This window comes from Coenobita brevimanus, chromosome 71, assembly GCF_032717465.1.
Source record: "Coenobita brevimanus isolate Jiangsu-jjx chromosome 71, ASM3271746v2, whole genome shotgun sequence".
Taxonomy (NCBI): Eukaryota; Metazoa; Arthropoda; class Malacostraca; order Decapoda; family Coenobitidae; genus Coenobita; species Coenobita brevimanus.
In genome coordinates, this window is record NC_137024.1 from 47480912 (window position 1) to 47505214 (window position 24303).

A 24303-nucleotide genomic window follows, 5' to 3' on the forward strand; every position below is an offset into this window, starting at 1 on the left:
AACAACAATAATAACAATAACAAGAACAGTAACAATAACTACTACAACAACAACAATAACAATAATAATAATAATTGTAACAATAATAACAATAATAACAACAACAACATTAATAATAATAATAAAAATAATAAAAATAATCCATCCATCATCAAATTCTACGTTGCCTCATGAGAAGCGTAGAAGCCCGGGGCTAGGCAATTTGGTCCTGACATTTAAGACGGGAGTGACCAGCCTCACTCATCCCCGAGTGGCATTACATGAGCAATAACCCCAACCACCCCTTTGATATAAACCTTCATCGGCTCAAAACCGATTGGAGCGCTGTAATTACCCACTAAACCAACTGGCGCCAATAATAATAATAATAATAATAATAATGTAATGCAAAAAGAACTGAACACCAAACCTTAACACAGTCCAGAAAAGTTCATTAATCAATAAGAGGAGAGACGAGACGAGGAAAAAAAGCGAAGGCAGGAAATGAGAAAAGAGAAGGCAGGAGAAGAGGAAGGAGAAGAGAGGAGTAGAGAAGAGACGGGAAAGGAAGGGAAGGAAAGGAAAAGAAAAGCAGATGAGAGAAGAGAAGTGAATAAGAGAAAATAAGTGGAGAAAAGAAGAGAGGTGAAGAAAGAGATGAAAAATAAGCACATGCAGTAAAAAAAAAAAAAGACAAACAAAAAGACAAAGACACAGTGATGGAAACAAGGAGGAAGAAGGAAAGGAGAAAATTAACGACAAAGAAAAAGAAAACAGACAACAGAACTCAGCAAAAGCAAGTTTACCGCTCAAGAAAAGACAAATAGTTCGAAGAGAGAAGAGAAGAGGAGAAGGAATGAGACGAGAAGAGAAGGGAAGAGATAAGGAGTGCATAAAAGAGAAAGGAGGAAGAAGGAACAAAGGACTTAAACGAAATGAGGAAAGAAGTCCAACGTAATAAAGAACTCAAGGTCGAACGGCAGAAAAATACATTAGCCAAAGAGACGCTGCAATCAGAGAAGAAAAGAAACGAGAAGTAACGAGACGAGGCGAGACAAAAAGAAACGAGGCGAGACTAGACTAGACCAGACCAGACCAGACGAGAAGGGAGACGAGAGGAGAGAGAAGAGATGAGAAGGGAAGAGAAGAGAAGGCACGGCCAGACAGACAAGGGCGAAAGAGGGAACTGAGAATCAAAAAGATATTAACAAAAAACAATACGAGGGGGAACGGGGAAGAGGGAAATGAACAAAACAAAGCCCAATTGAATAAAAAGCTTGGAGTTCAAGCGTCAGAAATGACTAATAACTAAACAGCAATTTCCAGTGCAACTAAAATAAAAAGAAGACACAGAGATACATACATATAATACACAGACAAACAGACAGACTGACAGGCAGACAGACACAGACAAAAAAAAAAAGGCGAAGGAAAGAATGGAAGCTGGAAAAACTAGATGATGTAAAAAAAAATAATAATAATAATTTGTCATATGTTACAATCAAGAGAAAAGAGGAGAAGGTTAGAGATAATAAGGAAGAGGAGACAAGAGACAATAATCCTGAAGAGAGAGAGAGAGAGAGAGAGAGAGAGAGAGAGAGAGAGAGAGAGAGAGAGAGTGTCAGGAAGATACAAAGAAAAATGAGAAAGGAGAAGAGGAGAGAAGAGAACTATACTAGAAGACAAGCAGAAACATACAGAGACAGACAGAAAGACAAAAACATAGAGACTGAAAAGAAAAAAAAATCAAAAAACGAAAAGGAAAACAAAACCGAACAGAGTCCAAAGGGTAGAGTCAAAGGGGAGAAAAGTCCATTAGGCAAAAGAGCGAGTGCAATTAGTGGGAGTGATTAATGACGCCCTTGACACCACTCCCGAGCCCTAGGAGAGGCCCACGATAAACAATTACCGGATAGCCTGCCTGTAATTGACCCTTAGGTGTTGTTAGCACTGTTGTTATTACTGGCTCCTCTAGTTAGGTGATTTCTTCTGTTCTTTTATATCTGTCTGTCTGTCTGTCTGCCTCTGTCTGTCTGTCTGTCTGTCTCTGTCTCTGTCTGTCTCTCTCTCTCTCTCTCTCTCTCTCTACTACAGACGAGGGTGATTTAATTTAGGGACTGATGAAGGCTCTATTAAATTTCTCCAGTTTGAAAAAAAATCTCTCAACATTTTCAGCCCGAGGATGTCTATTAAAGTATGATAATTTGGGGGGTATGGAGAAGATATATGGAGCCATAATTTACATTTTCACTGCAGAAGTTTCCCTCCCTCTTCAGTTGAATAACATCCCCTGGCAACTGAGAGAAAACGGTATATAGCATGTCACCAGACTGAAGAGCTAAGCAAGTGTGTGTGTTCGAATCACACACACACACACACACACACACACACACACACACACACACACACACACACACAATCAGCTACAATACCGAAGGGACCAATGACTTCGCTGACAGCACTCCCGGGGTCGTAATAGAGAGGCAGCGATAAACAATTAGCAGATAGCATTGCTCTTAAGTAGTTATGTAAATGACCTTCATCCTCTAATTACATTGTTACAGGACTCTCCAGTGCCATGGGGTCTATCTAATTTCTACACTACAATGATGTCTTCTTAATAACAGTTTTACTACCACGAGTCGATTTTAATACAACCTAGGGGAGACTTTTCGTGACTTCTTTTATTCTTATTTTTGCATGACATTTTCAGGTTTGTAGTGAAGGGTTGAACTTTTCTGGTACGATGACATGTGACTCATACTGATTCTTCCTGTCATCACTCACTTCTGCTGAATATAGGAGACAGCTCTCGTAGTGAAGGTTTAGCAGCAAGGTGACAAGAAACCTCTACTTAACATATGCATCGCTTAGTACCAGGCATTTCCCAGTTCCACAAAATGTGTATAAAGCGAGTACATAAATATATATAGAACCTTATTGAAAAAGTACACTCACTTTATGAAAGTATGTGTCGTCCACAATTACGATAAAAGCCTTCTTGGAAATCTGGAGAGAGCATAAGACAGACAGGCCTTACAAAAAGGTGTGGAAAATGTACCGAGTAGATGGGAAATTACTAAACATTATTCAGAGTACGTACGGTATGAGGGTGCCAAGGCAAAAGTGCGTGTGGAAGATGGGCTGAGCTAATTTTTAAATTTAGATGTTGGACTGAAACAGAGATATGCCATGTCTTCGTGTTTTTCAGTATTTTTTATGGTGGTGTTAATAAAAGAAATACAAAATCAAGCAGTCCGTAGTAAAAAAAAAAAGAAAAAAAAAAGAAAGAAAAAAAAAAGAAAACAAGCTCACATTATGAAATTATAATGTTTCGTCCTGCATTATGATCAAATCCTTCATGGAAATTGAGTCTGTAGTCGAACTGGCATAATTAAACACTCCACAGGCAAACTCCAATAACACAAAAAGAGATTTACATGGAAACTCCAACAACACAAAGAGACATTTTTGGTACGTTTTAATTCCAAGTGCCGTAAATAGCTCGTCTGCAAGATTTATACCAAGAATGGATAATTTGTTATTTATTTTTTAACGATAAGAGCTTAGGCCCAATTTCAAGCGTGAGGAGGATACAAGGCAAGCCAGAACAGAGTAAATAGCCATTCCACATATGAGGATAACTTTCCTACCTATCCCACTGAGCCCAAACCACACCAGACGAGTCACTGCCTCCCTGATTACCACTTCGGGCAAAGAGAAATTATTGGGTCTGTGTTGCGTCCCTCCTCCCCAGCCTGCTACAACGGCACTACCTGGACACAAACGATGCACACCAGGCCACCACCACACCAGCCAGAGCCAGAACAGAAAATCCTATTTATACTCACTGCAAAACACTCTTAGGTTCCTATGACTCATTTTCATCTGCATAAATCGTCTGTCGTTAGCCGAAATTAAATACCATAGTTGTCCTTAAAATACGAAGATTAATGTTGACTATTAATACTCTCAGGCTGCTGCTACTCACGTCCAACTGGATCAAATTGTCTGTTATTAGCTGGAATAAAATACTATGTTCCTGGAGTCATCTCGACCGTCAGTGGGTTAATGGTGACAGTATTACCACTCGCGGACTCCTACGACTCACTCTCAGCTAAACGAAATCGTCTGATTTTTTTTTCTATGCAAGAAAGAAGGAACCAAAGGCCAGGAGGCCGCAAACCGTTCCTTCCAAGAAAAAATAAAAACAATACAAAAGTGAGCTAAATTCAAGATCCGTTCATTTCGATATGCCTGGACACACTGCGTTTGAAAGACTGGAGATCATAGGAAGTAGGAAATACAGACAGAGGGAGACGGTTCCTGAGTTGACCTGTTGAATAAATGAGGAACTGGGAGTAACGGTTAACTCTTGCATTAGAAAGCTGGACAGAAAAGGGATGAGAGTTTGTTGCAGAGGTGCTGGGATGCAAGCAGACAATTCAGAGAATCAGTGACCATTGAAGCAGAGATAGAAAAGAGATAAAGAGGCAACAGTGCGGCAAAGAGACAGAGGTTGAAGGGAGCCAGTAAGAGGAGGAGAGTTGATGAGACGAAAAGCCTTTGACTCCACCCTATTGAGAAGAGCTGTATTTGGGGAACCTCCCCACACATGAGAGTTGTACTCTACTCAACTGTGCAGGGGTAAAGAAGGAACGGAGTCGGCTTAGCACACCTAATCTCTTGGAAGCAGATTTTACAAGAGATGTAATATGATCTTTCCAAGAAAAGTTCCGAGTGAATGAAACCCCAAACATGTTCAAGGATGATGCAGGATTGAGCTGGATATTAGTAAACATTAGTGGAAGATTGTGTAACATATATGGAAGATGGTGTAACATAATTAAAAGTGTTATCCTGACCAAGAGAAGATTAATGATTCCAGTATTAATACATTCATGCTCGTAAGCCTAACTCACAGTTTAACGGAGTCATTTGACTATAAATTTAATAGACTACTTGATCTGTGCTGATCTTGAGAAGTTTACACACACACACACACACACACACACACATAGATAGATAGATAGACAGGTATAGATACAGACAGATAGATAGATAGACAGATAGATATAGATATGTATATATAAACATTTTACTTACTCGTGTTTTGTACCTCAGTCATTCAATGATTTGCATACAGATATTAAGCTTCAAAATTTTTGTGTTACTAATCTTACATTCAGAACTTAACTACTGTCTCTGCATAGTGGTACCAGATGGCCTAGTGAAGAGAACACCCCAGTCCATAGGTTTGATTCGCAGGGAGGTGTCCCGTTGTTTTTTGATCATATACTTTAAAGTCACCAAGGGAAGTACGTTGGTTGAAACTCTTATATGTACTGATATACGGCAAAGTAGCCTCGGATCCCTACACCTCGAATGGAAAAATATAGGACTGGTTATCTTTATATCCATCAGTATCAGTTTAACCGTGATATTAGTATCACAGTATTCATTCCCCCACAGATCACGATATTATTATGAAATGAAATTTTAGAATATATCATGGAGAGAATATAGACCAATTACACAGCATTATGAAGACGTAAATTGCAGATCTCGCTGGGAAAAAAGTCTCAATGTCAGTTTTTTTTTTTTTTTTTTTTTTTTTTTTTTTTTTTTTTTTTTTTGCGTGATCTAAAAGTGTGGCTTACCTGAGACTTAGAGAGAGAGAGAGAGAGAGAGAGAGAGAGGGAGGGAGTGAAACTAAGAGGGAAAGTGAGGGTAAGGTAGTACGAACGAGGGTTATGGAGTTGGAGCCCGATTTGGAGTTAGTTGAGCTGGGACTGGATATGAAACTAGAACTGGAATCAGAGGGTAGGAGTTCGGGAGCAGGAATAGGAGTGGGTATTGGAGTTTTGGGCTGAAGTTAGAAAGGTAACAGAGTTTTGAGGTCGAAGTTGGAGTTGGAGTCGGAGAGGAAGAGGGAATGGGAAGAGAGAGAGAGTATGCCACTTTGAAACAACGGAATAAATACACCAAGAGCACCCAGGACAAATACAGCATACCGACTCTGTCCACGTAGTCAAAAAGTAACCATATATTACTTATCCCACAGCCATTACTACAGATTTACGAGGGAGGCACTTACAGGCTTACTTATGCCGTCCAAGCATCCACATTTTTATGCCACCAGCCTGTGTTGTACAGCTTTGGAAATTTATCGCAGTACTGTAATGTGTAACCAATGTAATCTTATTTATTCTGGTGCTGTGACCTGAATGTATTTTTTTTTTTTTTTTGAGGGGGAATGTGATTGAGATTTTAGACGTTTTTCCTACCACGTTTCTAGTATTTTCTTACATCTGCTTCATTCATCCATACCTGTTTTTATATTCCTTGTTCCATTCACAGTCTTCTCCATCCACACTTGTCACATCCACACCTGCCCCATCCATACTTGCTTCACTGATTGTATATAATTTTTCCAGTCTTCTCTTTAAGTCACACCTTATTTACAGCAAAATATTACACATTCCCTATACACTATACAGGGCTGTTCCACCCAGACCTTGTCCCATCTACGCCTGTATCATACACACCTTCAACACCCACACCTGCACCACCCACACTTGTCTTATCCACATTTGCATCATAATCACCTGTCTCAACCACACTTAACTATCCACATTAACGTCATGTACTGTATAGTATTCCGCAGACTCCTTCCCATTCCACCTTTATCTACTCCTTGACGAGCCTCACCTTTTCAGTTCAAACCTGTTTCATATACTACACAACATTTCCTATGGCATCTCTCTAATACACACCTGTTATCATCCACACCTGCCTTATTCTCAACTGCTCCACCCACATCCGTTCTAACCACACCTATATCATCCACACCTGTCGTTTCCTCATTTATCGAAGTTACTGAACAGCATTTCTCGAGATTTCTCTGCAGTTCACCATCCTCTTGTACCATTCACAAAAGACTCCACACTTATCCCGTCCACACCAGTCTCATCTACGTAACTCTTATCATGTACACCAACTTTTCTCCAGCATATATCTCCTAATTGCCATCTACAGCACAACAGACATACCTGCCCCATCCAACCGGCGCAATGTACTGAACATAGTGTCACCAGATTTCACTTCAGTATACACCCGTTCCATCCACACCTGTCAAATTCATTTCTGTCCCATTCGCATCTGTTTTACTCACCTGTCCCATTTGTACCTGTCTTCTTCGCTCCTGTCCCATTAACACCTGTCCTTCTCACTCCTGTCCCATTCGCACCTCTCTCATTCACTCCTGTCCAATACACTTTTGTCCAACTCACTCCTCTCCCATTCACACCTGTCCTACTCACTCCCGTCCCATTCACATCTGTCTTACTCACTCCTGTCCCATTCACACTTGTCCTAATCAAACTTGTTTCATTTCTCTTTCATCAGGGCTATAGAACTAGACAGGGACGACCAGAGCGAGGACACAGGCAGCGACGACGAAGGCACCGTCAACGGGGACACAAACTGCGATGGCGGTAGGAGGGCCCCTAGTTTATCCGAAGGAGGGGCGATTTGTAGCAGCTCTCTACCCTCTTGCGACAGCCTACGGAAGGATATGGCTACAGGATCCACAAAAGAAGGCGTAGAAGACGGAGGGAGGGAAGAGGAAGGCAGAGGGGCGGGATGGGCGTGGTTGAAGTGGGTTGGAGTGTGGGCGGGGGTAGGGACACTCTGCAAGGAACACGCCCTCACCGCCCTGGCCGTGTGCGCCGCCTGGGACGTCATTCTGCACAGGAAACATGTCTGGAGGTGAGTCTGGGGCTGAGACGAACTGTTGTCGGTGCCGCATGGGTGTTACATGACTTTATGAATCGAGTCTTGTCCTCTGTTTTCCCCACCTACCTGCGCCCGTGCATCTTCCCTACCTTCTCTGTCTCTGTCTCGTCTCGTCTTCTCTCTCTCTCTCTCTCTCTCTCTCTCTCTCTCTCTTCTTTTCTTCCTCTTTCCAACGTTTATACATCCATCACTCACCTTCCTTCCCTCCCTCCCCTTCCTCTATCTCTCTCCCTCCCCCTCCATGCTCTCTAACTTCTCTTAGACATCTGTTTTTCTTCCACCTCCCTCCCTCCATCCCTTCCTCTCTTTTTCTTCCTTTCTTGCTTTCAGCCATCTTTATATCACCTTCAAGTCCTTTCCCTTTAATTCCCCCCCCCTCTCTCTCTCTCTCTCTCTCTCCCTCTCTCTCTCTCTTCCTTTCCTCCCGTGGCTGCCCTTTCGTTTACGTTTATCTTTCACGCTCTGCTGATTCTTTACTCTCACAAACCTCTCTTTCTCTTTATAGTTTCTTTCTGTCTTTGCTGCCCTTTCTCTTTTCTGATTCTTTTTTCTTATTTTTTTTGCCCTCTCAAACTTCTCTCTTTTTCTGTAGCGTCTCTCTCTCTCTCTCTCTCTCTCTCTCTCTCTCGTCATCGCAATTGCTCTCCAGCGTCTCATTCTTCACCACTCTCTCCCCAGCTCTCATTGCACCACAATCACCACACATTCCTCTCTTTACTCTCCCCTTTCACTTTCAGTACGGTTGTCTTAATTTATTCCTTCTGTTACTGGACGGTTTTATTCTGCTTGGGAGATCTCCGTTAGCCATAAAAAGGCAAATTAAAGCTATCTCTAACTCTTAAAGTTCGAAAAATTCTATAAAAGTAAGAAAATCGTCTGGAAACAGCAAGAATAACAAGTACCAGACGTTAGTAAGGTGAAGGGGTCAAGTAGGCTAATTAACAACTTGAGAAACCTAAACTATTACAGCTCATTAGATCCAAACGATTTTACTCAGCTCAAGAGGCTATCTTTCCTGCTACTCAGTTCGATGCTCCTTATGTTTTTTTCTCCTTTGACTGCTAATCATTTCAACGAGAGGACGTCGTTTCCGTTTTATTCTTAGTGTCTCCAGACGATTTCATTCATCCTAGGGACGGCTTTTTCAAATACAGAAGTTAGATATAGCCTTCATCAACTCCTTCACTATAAGCCTAATCTAAATAAAAATGTCCTGGGGTAGCATATCTAGCTTACTAAATCTCAGTCTAGGTTGACACCATCCATCATTTTCTCCCACCTTAAATTCCATATTGTTCTTGTTACCGCTTAGGGCTGGCTTTACTTCCTCAGTGACATAATATCCTATGTGCTTAAGCTCCGTCCTTGTCTACACCGCCTCTCAGTCTCTCTTTTCGTGTCTCATTCTCAGTCATTCCTTCAATTGTCGCTGTCATTGCACAATTCCATTCAGCTCAGGAAGTGCCCTCTGTCCTTAGAGAGTTAATACAGACCAACTAAGGTTACGTCTTATTCAGAACCGTCCCTCAACCTCTCTCCCTCTAATCTTGCCTCCTCTTTTTTTTATCTTTCCTAACACCAGACCATCTTATCAGTAAGCTTTCCCTCCGTAGAGAGTTAATATCTGACCCACTAAAGTTTCAGAGTTAATACATGACCAATTAAACCTAAGTCTTATTCAGCACCGTCCCTCAACCTCTCTCCTTCTTACCCTACCTCCTTTTTATTAATCCTTCCTAGCACCAGGCCATTTCATCAGTAAGCTTTCCGTCCGTAGAGAGTTATTATTTGACCCACTAAAGCTCCGCCCTAGTCAGCACTGCCCCTCATCCTCTGTCTCCCTATCTCGCATCGACCGCAGCCCCTCTCCCACTATGCCTGCTCGCTACAACACCACAGATACACAGAACAGATTACATTCCTACTGTGGGTCCCAATTATGTCACTCTGTATTCTGTGAGGCGTTGGTGGGGAGACAGGTGATAGGAAGAGGTGAGCAGGTATATAAGCAAGTTGGTAGGTGGGGAGGTGAGTGGACAGGTAATTAGGTGGCAAAGTAGGTTACACACTCAAACCTACTCACCACAACACAGTGAATAAACAACGCTGATTAAATTTCAACCCTATGTTCAGAAACTGCCACTCTTGTTTACTGTAACTGTCTGGTGGCGATGTAGGCAGGAAAGCAGAGGAAAGACGGTAGGTAGATAGAGGTAAACAGGCAGATAGACAGATGGGTAAGTACGTAGGTAAGAAGATAGGTAGAGAGTCAAATAGGTAGGTAGATAGATGGGTAGGTAGGTAGATACAGGTAAACAGGTAAGTAATTTGACAGATAGGTAAGTACTTAGGTGAGCGGATAGGTAGAGTCAAATAATCAGGTAGACAGATGGATAGGTAGGTAGGTAAGTAGGCATGTAAGGAGGTACTCACTACAGTACCATGGATACGGAAAACTGTTTAAGCTTTAACTGCAGGTCTTGGCATTGTGAAATCGACTGCAAGATTAGATAGAAGAGGTAGGCAGGTAAGTACGTTGGTAGGTAAGCAGGCAGGTATGTAGATAGATAAATGGGTAGATAGGTAGGTAGGTAGGCAGCAACATAGGTTTACTCCTGGGATACACAAAGCTGATTAAATTTCAACCCTAAAGCTCAAACTCCGTAGCTCAGATTTCTGAGTGCCTGGTGTGGATAGGTAGGTAGGCAGGATGGTAAGTAGGAAGGCAGGTAGGTAGGCCCGTAGGTAGTTAAGCAAGTAGGTAGATAGTTAGGCAGTTAGGTAGGCAAAGAGGTGTGAAGGTAGGTAGGTGGGTAGAAAGGCAGGCAGGTGGGAAGACAGGTTGGTCGGCATTATGGTAAGTAGTAAGGTAAGTAGAAGAGAGGTAGGTAGGAAGGTAGGCAAGTAGGTAGCAGAGTAGTTTCACACTCCACGTACTCGTTACACACCAGACGGAGGCACAAAGCTGATTAAATTCCAACTTTGAGGTTCTGATGCTGTCGACCTGAATCAGCGGTGTGTGTGTGTTTGGTGGAGCTGAAATGTAAGTAGGCTGACAGGAAGGTGCTAAGTAGATAAGTAGAGAGAACCGTGAGTAGGTAGGTAAGTAAACAGGAAGGGAGGACGGTAGCTAAATAGACAAAAGGATGTAGGTAGGAAGATAGAAATATAGGTAAGTCCGTAAGCAGTTACAAAGAGAGTTATGAACGTAGCTATGCAGAAAGTAAGATGGGTAGGTAGACAGATACATAAACAGAAAGGGAGGATGATAGGCAGATAAGCAGATAGAAAAGAGGTAAACAGGCATTTAAGCAGACAAAAAGAGAGGCAAGCAGGTAGTTAAGAAGACAACAAATAGAAGTATATAACAGATAAGCAAGTAAAAAAGGGGAAGGTATGTAGGTAGGAAGGTGGGTTGGTAAGTAGGTAGGTAGACTGGTGTGTTGGTAAGTAGGTAGGTAGGTAAGTAGACAGGTGGGTTGGAGAGTAGGTAGGTAGGTAGGTAGACGGGTGGGTTGGAGAGTAGGTAGGTACGTAGGTTGGTAGGTAGCAGCAGGTAAACAGCAAGGTCGTTCTCCCATGTCGCTCGCTTACTCTAGGCCCACGGATGAACAAAAGCTTATTACATTCCATCTCTGAGACTCCAGCTTTGTCATTCTGTCTGGGATGAGCACTTGGATGCGTATGTAGGTAGGTAGGTAAGTAGCGAAGTAGGCAGGTTGGTAGGAAGGCAGATAGGTCGGTAGGCTGACAGGCGGATAGGTAGGTGGAAGGATAGATAGGTAGGTAAGTAGTTAGGTAGGAAGACAGGCAAATAGGTAGGTAGGTAGGTAAGTAGGTAGGTAGGTAGGTAAACAAGAAGATAGCCACGTAGGTAGGCAGATATGTAAGTAGAGATGTTCGTATGTAGTTAGGTAAGTAGGGAGGGAAATGGGTAAGTAAACAAATAGAAAGGTAAATTTTATATTTGCCCTACTGGCTCTAGCCCTACCGATAAACAAAGCTTATTACATTCCATCTCTGACGCTCCAGCTTTGTTACCTTTGTCTACCGTGAGCGCTTGGCTGGGCTGGGCTGGGAGGGAGGAAGGGAGGTGGATAGAGGTAGGTAGCTAGGTTCATAGATACGGAGGCAGAAAGATATGTAGGTAGGTAGGTAGGTAGGTGGGTAGGTAGGTAGGCAGGCAGGATGGTAAATAGGTAGGATGGTTGGTAGGTAGGTAGGCAGGTTGGTCTGTATACAAACAAGAAGAAAAATAGGTAACCAGGTATGTATGTATGTATGTATGTATGTATGTATGTATGTATGTATGTAGGTAGGTAGGTAGGTAGGTAGGTATGTTGGTTGGTTTGTAGACAGATAGGAAGAATAATCGGTAAGCAGGTAGGCATGTATGTAGGGAGGGAGGGAGGTAGATAAGCAGGTAGATGCGTAAGTAGATATGTAGGCAGGTAGGGAAGTAGGTGAGTGAGTAAACAGGTAGCAATAGATATATTTTAGTTACTCAATTTAATCCTAAGGATAAAAAAAAAACTCAATGCATTGCATCTCTAAGGGTTCTGCTTCGTCAGTTTAATCTACTGTCAGCACTTCGTTGGTTGGTTGGCTGGGTAGGTACTGTAGGTAGGCAGGTAGATGTGCTCCACTAAAGATACAGACTTGACAAGTAAATGGAATCCTAGACCAACAAAGCTCCAAGTCCAAACAGAATTCCCCCCATACTTCCGAAAAGGTGTTCCCCAGAACTTCTTCCAGTTCTAACTTAATTATTCAGACTGTGCATACATACTTTTTCATTCCCTAATTCTTATAATGAAACCAACATCCATCCAATTCCAAAGAAAGGAAGTTCCTCTGTTTCCTCTGACTACAGACACATTTTCTCGTAATAAAGTATTTGAGACTAATTGATGAGCACATTGTTAAACATCTTGAATAAAACACTTAAATTAATGAGACAATGTGGTTCTCGCAGTGACAGATACGCTTTTGAGATATTCAGTCTTATTATTCATAGACTCCATTAGACATTGATGAACATGGAGGAACTCATGCAGTAGTCCTAGGTTTCTGTTAGGCTTTCGACAGAATGTGACATCGTTCCCTGTTATCAACACTCCCTTGCTAAGGCCTCTCATCGTTTATTCAACTGACCTCATATCTAAGCGATAGGAAGATAAAAGCCATTCAGTTCAAGCCGGAGTGTCACAAGGATCAGTCCTGTTCCCAACCCTGTTCCTTATGCAGGTTAATGTTCTCTTGTCTGTCACCCATATTCCCACTTACTCATGTGTTGATGATTCATTGTTTCACCGTTCCTTTACACTTAAACATTCCTTCACAAGGGTTGATAACCTTACCTTCCAACTCAGTACAGCAATATCCATAAATCAAGACTTATCTAAGATCACTGAATGGGAACTAAATAATACTGTAATGTTATTTCATTTAATGCTAGAAAAGCCAAATATACCCAGTTTACTAACAGGCAGAGAATGCCTGAATCCTACATTACCTTCAATGCAACCATTATTCCCGTCTCTAACAGTACTGAAATTCTTGTTGTTTCGCTTAACAGTACCCTCAGTTGGACCTCTCACATTAGATCCCTGTCTTAATCGCTTCAGAGAATCTTGGATTATAGTACAGTATCCGGAACTTCTTCCCTGACGAACAATTAGCTATATTTAATAAGAGATATGTGCACTCTCAGGTCGAACATTGCTCACCCATGTTGAGTGGATGTGTGGAGGTCGCAGTAAAACTACTGGACTAAAGTCGAAAGAAACCCATAGGAATGTTAACCCAACAGTTAACAAATGAACTTCCTCCTCTACAAGTAAGATGGAAGCTTACCTCACTTGCATTATTTTACAGGTACTTTCATGGTACATGCTCAGTTGAAGTTACATCCATTGTGCCATCTCTCCACATCTTCCCCGTTCTACACAGGCATCTGGTAGCGCTCATAACACACCGCCATATTGCAGAACCTCTGCCTACCGGAATTCCTTTTATCCCCAACCCCTTCTCTTTGGAGTTTTCTCTCCCAGAATAGTTACCCCCCAAACTTCAACCCCTAGCCGCTCAAATCGAACTGCTGTAGATTTTTTTTTTTTTTTTATGAGTGGACACTTGTAGTCTGATGTATGGATTTTTTACTTAATTTTTCTTCCTCTATTCATCATCTGTAAAAATGGGGGGCGGGGGAGAGGAAGGAAGAGAGAGAGATAAGGCGTGAGATAGGAAGATACGTGGGTACAGGTTGGGAGATGGGTGGGAATGTAAGTATGTCGGTCTGGAGGTAGGTTGGTAGGTAAATAGACAGGTGGATATAGGTAGGCATGTAGATGAGTATGTTGGTAGGCAAGCAGATCGGTGGGGAGGTAGGAAGATAGACAGGTGAATAGGTAAGCATATAGGTGGGTAGTTTAACAGGCAGGTAGGTAAGTAGGTAGACAGCTATGTAGGTAGGTGGTTATAATGATACTGTAGTTATCCCATTCTATCCTACTTCTCGAGTCCAGAACATAAATTAAACTTTTTTACATTACAGCGCTCAGGCCCCTAGCATTGCCACTCTATGCCTGCCAGGTATGTATGTAGCTAGGTAGGTAGGTAGGTAGGTGTGTAGGTAGATTTATAGCAAGGTAGATCTCCCACTTTCTGTTCTCTCCCCAACACAACGGATACACAAAGCTGATTACATTCCAACTCTGAGGGTCTACCTCGTCACTCACTGTCCCCTATGACCACTTGGTTGGGAAGGTGGGGAGGTAGGTAGGTAGACAGACAGACAGACAGGTACGTAGGTAGGTAGCGCGGTAGGTCGGTGGGTGGGTGGGTAGTATAGATGGTTAGTCTGGATGTTATGTAGGTGGGTAGGGAGGATGTTATGTAGGTGGGTAGGGAGGATGTTATGTAGGTGGGTAGGGAGGATGTTAGGTACGTGGGTAGGGTGGATGTTAGGTAGATGGGTAGGTTGGATGTTAGGTAGGTGGGTAGACTGGGTGGTAGGTAGGTAGGTAGGGACAAAGACAGGTATGTAGAATTTAATTAGTGGTAGGTAGGTAGGTTAGGTAGCAAGTCGGTAAGCTGGGTGGTACGTCAGTAAGTTTGGTAGTTAAAACTTATTCTACCTCATCTGAGAAGAGAAGAGCCTTAAGCTTTTGAAAGCTGGCAGCTGATTGGTTGTCTGAGTGCAGTCATTAGTAGCGATGTACTTAATACAATTTTTATTATATGGGTTACAATAACCGTTTATGAAGACAAAATTGCATTAATAAAAATATATATAATTATTTGCATAGAATAATGAAAAAAGACCTTACAGCGTCTATCAGAGGACCTAGATATGTGTGAAATATTCAGTTCTCCTGCCAAATCAACACACTGTCGTAATTACAACGTATAATTTACCTTAACTTGCCTTGACGTGGACAAAAATCAAGGATCTCGTAAAACTTTATCGAAAGTGATGATTTGGCAGAAGAACTGAAAATTTCACATGTATCTAGGCCATCTGATGGACTTTGTAATGCCTCACTCTTAAATTATTCTTTGCAAATAACTACATATATAACTTATTAAAGCAATCTTATCGTCAGAAACCGTTACTGTAACAATTAAAATAAAAATATAAAACACATCTTTATCTAATGCACTCATACAACTAATCAGCTGCCAGCTTTCAAATGCTTAAGGCTCTTCTCTTCTCAGATGAGATGAATAGGCTATAGTCCGGTAAGTTGGGTGGTAGACAGTTAGGTCCTGGATTTGTGATTCTTTGTGTGTGAAGAATGCTTGGTAAGGAACTAAATAGGCTCGCTGGAAGATAGGTAGGAAAAAAGGGACATATGAAGATAGGTAGGTCCCAACTTTTAACTCATGGTGGGGGTAGGCTGGGAGATAAGTAGGTAGTTAGTGGGTAAGGAAGTGGGTTTGTAATTCTTGCTTTGACATTCTTTACCTGTTTTGCGTGCTTCATGGGGCCTGTGGTTAGGTGAGTAGGTAGGTACGTAAGTAAGCTGACAAGTACGTGTTAGTAGGTAGGGAGATAAGAAAGTAGGTAGATAGGCCCCAGATTTGTCACACAAAGTGGAGGGAGGTGGAGAGGTAAGCAGACTAGTTAGTAGATAAAAAGATAAGTAGTAAGTAAGTGGGTGGGTGGGCGAGTAGGTCAGCAGGTAGTAGGGAGGGAGGTAGGCATTTAAGTTAGTAGGTAGTTAGGTAGGTAGGAAGAAAGTGAGGCAGGTAAGTAGGTAACTCAGATTTCATAATCGTTCCCACCACATATATCTCGGGAGAGTAGATAGGCAGGTATGTAGGCTGGTTGCTTGTAGCCAGACAAGTAAATAGGTCCCTGGGGTTGGGAGGGAGGTGTGTAGGATTGATGGTAGACAGGTAAATGACCAGGAAATGAAGCAGGTAAACAGACTGATGATGGGATGGACTATAAACCATATTTTCGTCAGATTAGAATGCTCTCGGGCATGTATATATATAATATTACATATTACTTATGCAGTCTCCTTGCCAATATATCTGTACATCTGCCTGATTAATATTCCAGTACAAGATACTTATGTAATCCATGTCCATATCAAAAAGTCATTAATGTCACCCAAGAGAAAAGGGTGCAATAAGCAAATTAAATGGTAGAGGGAGAAGTGTTACGACGCACGCCTTCTATGCCACCAACTAAGAAGTTCAAAGTGAGACATTAGACATCACATTCTCGCCAACTTGGGAGATTCTCTTGTACACTTTCCGTGCCAGGTAACTTATGCATACAACATTTTAATGCCTCACTTTGCGTCACTTCTGCATTTTAAGTCGATATTAAAAAGACCTAAATAATTTCTATCTATCTATCTACTGCCAGACGCCTCAATCACGTTCGGGGTGGCCACAAACAAATCGCCTCCACGTCGCCCTGTCCCCAGCCATTTCACTGCCCCGCTCCCAACTCACCCCCCCCCTCTCTCATATACCTCTCCACCCCATCCCTCCATCTCATCCTCGGCCTCCCCCTCCCTCTTCCCCCCTCCACCTCACTCACATACACTCTCTTCGTCAGTCTTTCACCCTCCATCCTCTCCACATGGCCAAACCACCTCAGTGTATTCCTCCTAACGCTTCCTATCACATTCACATCCACACCACAACGCTCCTTTATATCCTCATTTGTCAGCCTGTCTCTCCAAGTGACTCCACAGGCTCCTCTTAAATAACTCATTTCCACTGCTCTCACTCTTGACTTGTGTCCTTCCAGCAACGTCCATGCTTCACTTCCATACGTTAGAGTTGGTATCACAATACTGTCATGCAGTAACTTTTTCACTTCCATGCTCACTTCCCTGCTTCTTATCACTGCTTTCAAGGAACCAGCAACCCTTCTTCCCTGCTATACCCTTTCAAGCACTTCACCCTCCTAACCTCCATGCTTACTCATCACACTACCCAAGTAATTAAACGTACTCACATTTTCCAATTCCTCACCATCCAACCTCGCTGTACATTCACTGACTTCACCTCTCTCAAAGACCATCACTTTACTCTTCCCTACATTCACCTTTAGATTCCGTTTCTTACACACTCTCCCAAACTCATCCACCAAGCCTTGCAGCTCTCCTTCGTCTTCACTCAACAACACAGTATCATCTGCAAACAACAGTACAGGGAGTTTCCAAACACTACCCTCTCTCACTACGGCCACTCCAATATCCACTACCCTACCTTCGTACCTCTTTTATTACCCCATCCATGTACAGATTGAACAACCATGGAGACATGACACATCCCTGTTTCAACCCAACCTTCAAAGAGGAAAATTCACTCAGTTCACCATCCACACGCACTGCAGTCTTAGCACCATCCTACATACTCTTCACGGCATTCAACAACGTCCCATCTGCTCCATATATTCTTAATACTTTCCATAATCCTTGTCTATCCATCCTGTCATATGCTTTCTCCAAATCCATGAAAGCCGCATACAACTTCTTTCCCTTCTCTAGAAACTTTTCCACTAAATAATTTACTGGTGATAATAAGGTGAAACGAAAATAAATCGCAAATGAATGGTTGCTAGAAGTTGCCCCCCAAAAAGGAAGACACAAATGCAAAAAATAAACACAAAGAACGAGCCACTACGACGTATGTGCCAACGAGAATACGACTTAATGTAACAAATTATTTTTTCACCTTCAGATTGGCGTCACGGAAAACCACGACGAAGGCACTGAAGGCGCTGGGGGGCAGACTTATGTGGATCTCTGTCATGGTAAGCAGAGGACGTGAATGTACCCATTAGCTCGTATTCTAGGGCTCTGTGTCATAATAAGCACCGGACGTGAATGTGCCCACTTGCTCTTATTCTGGGGCTCAGAGGACGTGAATGCCACCAGTCCGTGATAGGTAAGCTTTTGTCCACCACCTTATTCTTGGCTACGGGTTCTTGATCTGTAAAAATGGAGAACTCGGGTAACTAAATTACCATTACAAACAGGATTACATAATTAACTCCTGTAGTACGATGACTTATTAAAAATTGTTTCCTGTGCCCATATGATTCTTTCAGCTTACTGACAGCCCTATGGTAGTGAAGAGATTCTGTTGTATTTCTTGAACCGGAAATGAATAATGTGACATGTGATGGTTATTGGCGTTCCCTAATACTCGTATAAAAAATTGGGCCTCAGAGAACAGACTAAATAGACAACCGCCATTCACATATGTAAAACAAAATAAAAATAATAAAAATGACACAGTTACTGAAAGCAGACCACAAATTTTTAAACTCTGGCGTTCGTCTGACACAGGCATGTTAATTTCAGAATGGATGAATCTAAATGCTAAGAGTTAATTAAAGGAGACACAGGTTACCTAAAACAGTTAAATACACTATAACACAAATATATTAATTATTAAATAAGTATGTTTACTGACTGATGTTTGAATTAATACAAAGAGGTTACATACAAAAGGCTTAAAATTGGTTGCACACACCTTAGATTCTTGAATAGTGAAATGATATTTACGCTCATTCGTACTGTGAAGGATGCTATCAGCTGAAATACCGCAGATGTGATATTTTGCAGTAGTATGTTTGATGAATATGCAGTACTTGAATTGTATGACACGGGCGGCATTGTGATGTTTTGACCAGATGTGTGTGTGTGTGTGTGTGTGTGTGTGTGTGTGTGTGTGTGTGTGTGTGTGTGTGTGTGTGTGTGTGTGTGTGTGTGTGTGTGTGTGTGTGGCGTACATATCTGCTGGTGATGTGTGCGATCTGGTGTCCGTAAAAACAATACTGTTCACTTTTATCCAAATGTGACAATACACTATGTGTTCACCTACTATCCATCCATCAGTCCAACTGTCTATCTATCTGTCTGTCTACCTATCTATCCATCTGCCAATGTATCTATCTGTCTGTCTGTCTGTCTAAACGTCGCTAATGATATGTATGTTGGTGTGTGCAGGGTGTGGTGATCCTAGCGGTGAGGGTGTGGTTAATGAGGGGGTCGTCGCCAATGTTCAGTGACCAGGACAACCCAGCCTCATGCTCACCGTCCCGTCTTACAAGGTAACTATACATTTATTTCAGCTTGGCAAAACCTAATCTTTCCTCTAACTTTATTTGACCTTGCCAATTTAACCCGTCTCACGTCATTATCTCTCTCTCTCTCTCTCTCTCTCTCTCTCTCTCTCTCTCTCTCTCTCTCTCTCTCTCTCTCTATATATATATATATATATATATATATATATATATATATATATATATATACACACTGTATATGGAGCCTCTGTGATACAGTGGTAGAGTGTGCGTTTCGCACGCGGGTGAGCGCGGGTTCGCCTCCCGCCAGAGTTGTAAAAACTTTGGGAAGCGTTCACCAAGCCACTTGCTACTTTGGCAGACACAAAGGGTGCTGTGGTTGAACCAGCGTCGCATACTAGTATGCTTGCACCCAGTCGGCTTAAGGAGGGCCAATTACACTTGGTTCGCAGACTACACACACATCCAAAGCCACTACAACACAACAATCACACTCACAAGCACTTCTCACGCTACATACAGTCTCTACCAGACAGCCTAAGCCAATGGGTAGATACATTGGCTGTATATATATACTGGATGTTTGTATAGTGGAAATGTCAGAGGACATTTGGGGCGCTGGTCTGTGTTTTCTAACTTCATGAGCAGTCGTTAGCAAACAGACTAGCCCCTCCAGTAATATATATATATATATATATATATATATATATATATATATATATATATATATATATATATATATACACTCACTTTCCCCGTATTTCAACTGGGAGGTACTCGCTTGCCCTAAATCACAGAATAATTATAGTGCCACTGTTTCATACTGGTAAGCTAAGCGATGTACAAATTCGAATACTGAGGCAAGACTGAGCGAACTGCAGCCTGACTGACCTCCAGCATTTTTTTTTTTTTACCTGGGAAAACTAACCCGTGCAGGTCTAGTTCATTTGCTTCAACTTGCCGGAACTATTCCACCCTGGCACACCAAGTAGCTAAACCCTATTTATTCTACGTGGCAAAGCTATTTCCATGTGAATCGGCAGGTTCTTTATCATAAACAACGTCCACTATTTTTTTCAGTTTGACGATATGATTTAATACTTACCGTACCGAGAAGGCAATAATTTTGATCTCGTCTATCTGTCAGCATGTCTGCCTGTGTGTCCGTTCTGGCACCATCTTATGAATCCGAGGAATCTCTCTCTCTCTCTCTCTCTTTTTTTTTTTTTTTTTTTTTTTTTTTTGCTGGTTGGTAGCGACTGAACACATACAGGTCAGGTTCGCATATGATGATTATAAATCAATGGTCAATGTTACCTGAGTGATAAGATATATACTTCAAGTAGGAGCTCCTCTGCCCCCTTCCCCCTCCCAGTCTTGAAAACACAAAGGTACTTAATAGTGTACTTGCAACCGCCCGAAGAATTTATTAATGTCTGGGCAGGTCTCCTGTACTGAAGGGGCTAGTCTGTTTGCTAACACGACTGCCCATGAAGTTAGAAAACACAGACCAGCGAACCAAATGTCCTCTGACATTTCCACTATACAAACATACAGTATATATATATATATATATATATATATATATATATATATATATATATATATATATATATGTGTGTGTGTGTGTGTGTGTGTGTGTGTGTAATTCACCGGGTCGGTCAGGATCACTTTGATGGTCGTGATCGTCAGCTTTTACCCTCCCGGAAGGGAGCTGAGAGCTCATATAGTCCGATCTAAGGGCAAGGCTGTGACCTTCACACACGCACACACCCGCCCCCTTGCTCAAGGGGGACAGTAACCACCCACTTCGTCAGTGAACCTTTTCGCAACCTGAGCGAGGCGCGAACTCCCGTCCACCAGTTGGCAAGCGAGAGAGTTACCACTGCACCAGCGAGCGGTGTGTGTGTGTGTGTGTGTGTGTGTGTGTGTGTGTGTGTGTGTGTGTGTGTGTGTGTGTGTGTGTGTGTGTGTGTGTGTGTGTGTGTGTGTGTGTGTGTGTAAAACTATTTCTGTTGGTTTTAAATGGCTTGCCTCGTGTGTTAAAAGCAAAAGTGTTGTTGGTAATATTGATATTTTTTTCTGGGTGCTGGGTTATGATCAATGCAAAATGACACACGTGACTAATACAGGAAGTTATAAGTGGGTATAGTTACGGGCAGGGACAAGATGTGAACAAGAAGGTGAAAATGGTGCATATGAGGAAACCTGAGCTTAGAAGGAAACGTAGAATGCCAAAGTGAAGGTGAATGAATATGAGAAAGTGTGAATAAGCGGGGTAAGAAAGTTTATGTGGCAAATCAGTCTCGTAGTGAAGTATCAGTTTTTTAATCAACCTAACAGAAATCGATTTGTTTGATGTGATATAAATACAAGCAATCAGAGGGCTGATTGATAGTAAGGAATATAAATTAAAGACAAGTTGCTCCCTCATAGATTCTAGTTGATAGAGACGTTTTTAGTAGTTAAGGGGATGGAGATGGCAAGAAAAAATAGGAAGGGAGGACTGGAAGGAAGTGAGACAGGAGGGAGTGCAAGTAGAAATATATATATCTACGAAGAATTTTAAGGAATGGAAGGAAACTAGGCAGAAGTGAAGGGAGTGAGGAAGGAATGGGTAAAGACAGGAAAACAGGAAGGCTGGCTGGCAGGATGGAAGAAGTGAATAGAGAAATTACAAAAACAGGCAATAAATCAGGAGAGAAGGGAGCAGAGAGAAAGAAATGATGGAAAAAAAAAAAAAAGGAACGGAAAAGAAACGCAGGAGGAAGGATCGGAAAAAAAGGTCAGGAAGGAAGAAAGAAAGGAAGGAAGGAAGGAAGAAAGGAAGGGAAGGCAAGGAAGGCAACAAAGAAGGCAGAAACGATTGTATGAAAACAGGAGGAAGAATTAATTGAAGGCGGAAAAGAAAAATAGGGGAAATGGAAAGGAATTACTGAAGAGAGGCAGGAAGGAAAAAAGGGAAGAAAGAGTCATGCTTCTCTAGCTTACGGAAGGACGGAAAAGAAAGAACTGAATGAAGGCAGAAAAAGTAAGAAAGAAGGAATGAATAATAAAAGCTAACAGAAAAGTGGGAAGGAAAGGAACAAAGGAAGGAGGATAAGATGGAAGGAAAACGCAGAAAGAGGGAAGATTAAAAAGATGACGGAAAAAGCAAGGGAAGGACGGGAAGGAGAGAAGACAAGTACTGAAGACAGTCAGAATGGTGGGAAAAGGGAAAGAAGAAATAAAGACTGTTAGACCAAAAAGATGACAAATGAGGGAATAAAGGATAAAAGAAACTACGCCAAGGAGAAATGAAGGAGAAACCAAAGAAGCAATGACTAAGCCATTCTCTCGCCTCACTAAAGTATCAAAGGAAGAAGGGAAAGGCAAAAACGAAAAAGAAAAACAAAACAAAAGAAGAGAAATGAAGAATTATGGAGAAATCAAGGAATGGAACAAAAGAAACAACAGAAAGCAGATGGAATATACGAATCGAAGGAAGCAGAAAGGAAGAAAGAAATGATGAAAGGAACACAGGAAATTAAGTCAGACAGAAAGGAGGGAAAGATGAGAGGAGATAAAGACAGGCAGAAATGAACGAATAAATGAGGGAAGGAAAGCAGAAAGACAGAAAGGAAATGGGAAGGAAGCAAGGACCAGCCTACAACCTACATGGAAAACAGGGAAAGGAGGCAAAAACTAGCCTATACTGTACTCTTGCCTCATTAGGTTATGACAACAAAGGATGGATTGAAAGAAGGAAGGAAACAGTGTATAGGGAAGAAGGAATTAAATGAAAGAAAGGACAGAATAAAAGGAGGGGAAGGCAGGAAAAAAGGGAAGAAGCAAAAAATAATAATGAAATGGAATTTAAGGCATGCATGCAAACGGAAGAAATAATAAAATGGAGGAAGGAAGAGAAAAGGATGAAGCTGAAGGAGGAGGATTTAGATTGGCAGAAAAGGAAAATATAAAAAGAATGGAAGAAGCAAGGAAACAAGAAATAACCCATACTCCCACTCCACCAGATTAACAGACCGAATGAAGACTGTGAAGAAGGGAATGGAAGAGAGGAAGTAACGAAAGAAGGAAATCAGACAGAAAGAAAAGATGGGAGCAAAGGAATGGTAAGTAAGGATAAAGGCAGGGTAGAGCAGATTGTACTCATCGTTGCTTGAACAGATTAAAGCACCACTGGAAGAAGGTAAGCAAGTACGAAAGCGGGGAAGGAATGGAGTGTAACGAAGAAAAGAATTAAACAAATGATGATAAACAGAAAGAAAGACAAGAAAAGCAGACACAAAAGAAACAAATACCAGACCCCATAGTCTCGTCCTCTGGACAAAATAAGAGCACCGAAGGAAGGATAACAGGAGAAGAAAGAAGAAATGGAAAGGAACAAAGGACTGGAAAGTACGACAGCTGAAAGGCGTAAAAGAAGACAGAGAAAGAAGGAAGAAACAGAAAGAAACAACGAAAGAAAGAAAGAAAGAAAGAAAAGGAAAAGGAAAGGATGGAAAGGAGCAAAGGTTTGAGACGAATGAAAAAAGTAAGGAATAAAAAGTAATACAAAGAAATAGACAACAAAGCACCAAGCAAGGGCAAGGCAGGGAAGCAAAGACATTCACCTACTTTGGCCTTCTCAGCACTTTAAGGGCACTGTGCTGGGGCTCTGACAATGGCGTGTACAGGTCTCACTAAACCCAGCGTCGCTACGGTGGTAATTGGCAGTGAAAGGCATTTAGGCAGCTCCGCAGCCTCTCATTGCCCTCGCTAATTCATGGTCCCGTTACGATGAGGGACGGCGCACTTTAATAGGTGTCTGGGTAGGACTACATTTAGCCTGCCATACTTCCCTGCCTCCTCTTAGCTCGTAGGAAGGGTCAGACCGTTCATCCTCTTGGTGTTTATGGTATTGCTTTGGTGTTCAGGGGTTTTCCTTCTCTCTTTCTTCAGCTGAGCAGAATTAACTGGTGATG

At 41.9% G+C, this 24303-nt stretch overlaps 1 protein-coding gene across 1 annotated transcript in view; it reads left to right on the forward strand.

Annotated features, from left to right (window-relative positions):
* LOC145406772 (protein O-mannosyl-transferase TMTC1-like) overlaps positions 1 to 24303 on the forward strand; it is a 328915-nt gene that overhangs the window by 115703 nt on the left and 188909 nt on the right. Inside the window, exons 4-6 of the mRNA XM_080277869.1 lie at positions 7387 to 7749; positions 17989 to 18061; positions 19263 to 19366. Of these exons, the coding sequence (XP_080133995.1) occupies positions 7387 to 7749; positions 17989 to 18061; positions 19263 to 19366 (540 nt within the window). The remainder of the gene's footprint in view (positions 1 to 7386; positions 7750 to 17988; positions 18062 to 19262; positions 19367 to 24303) is intronic.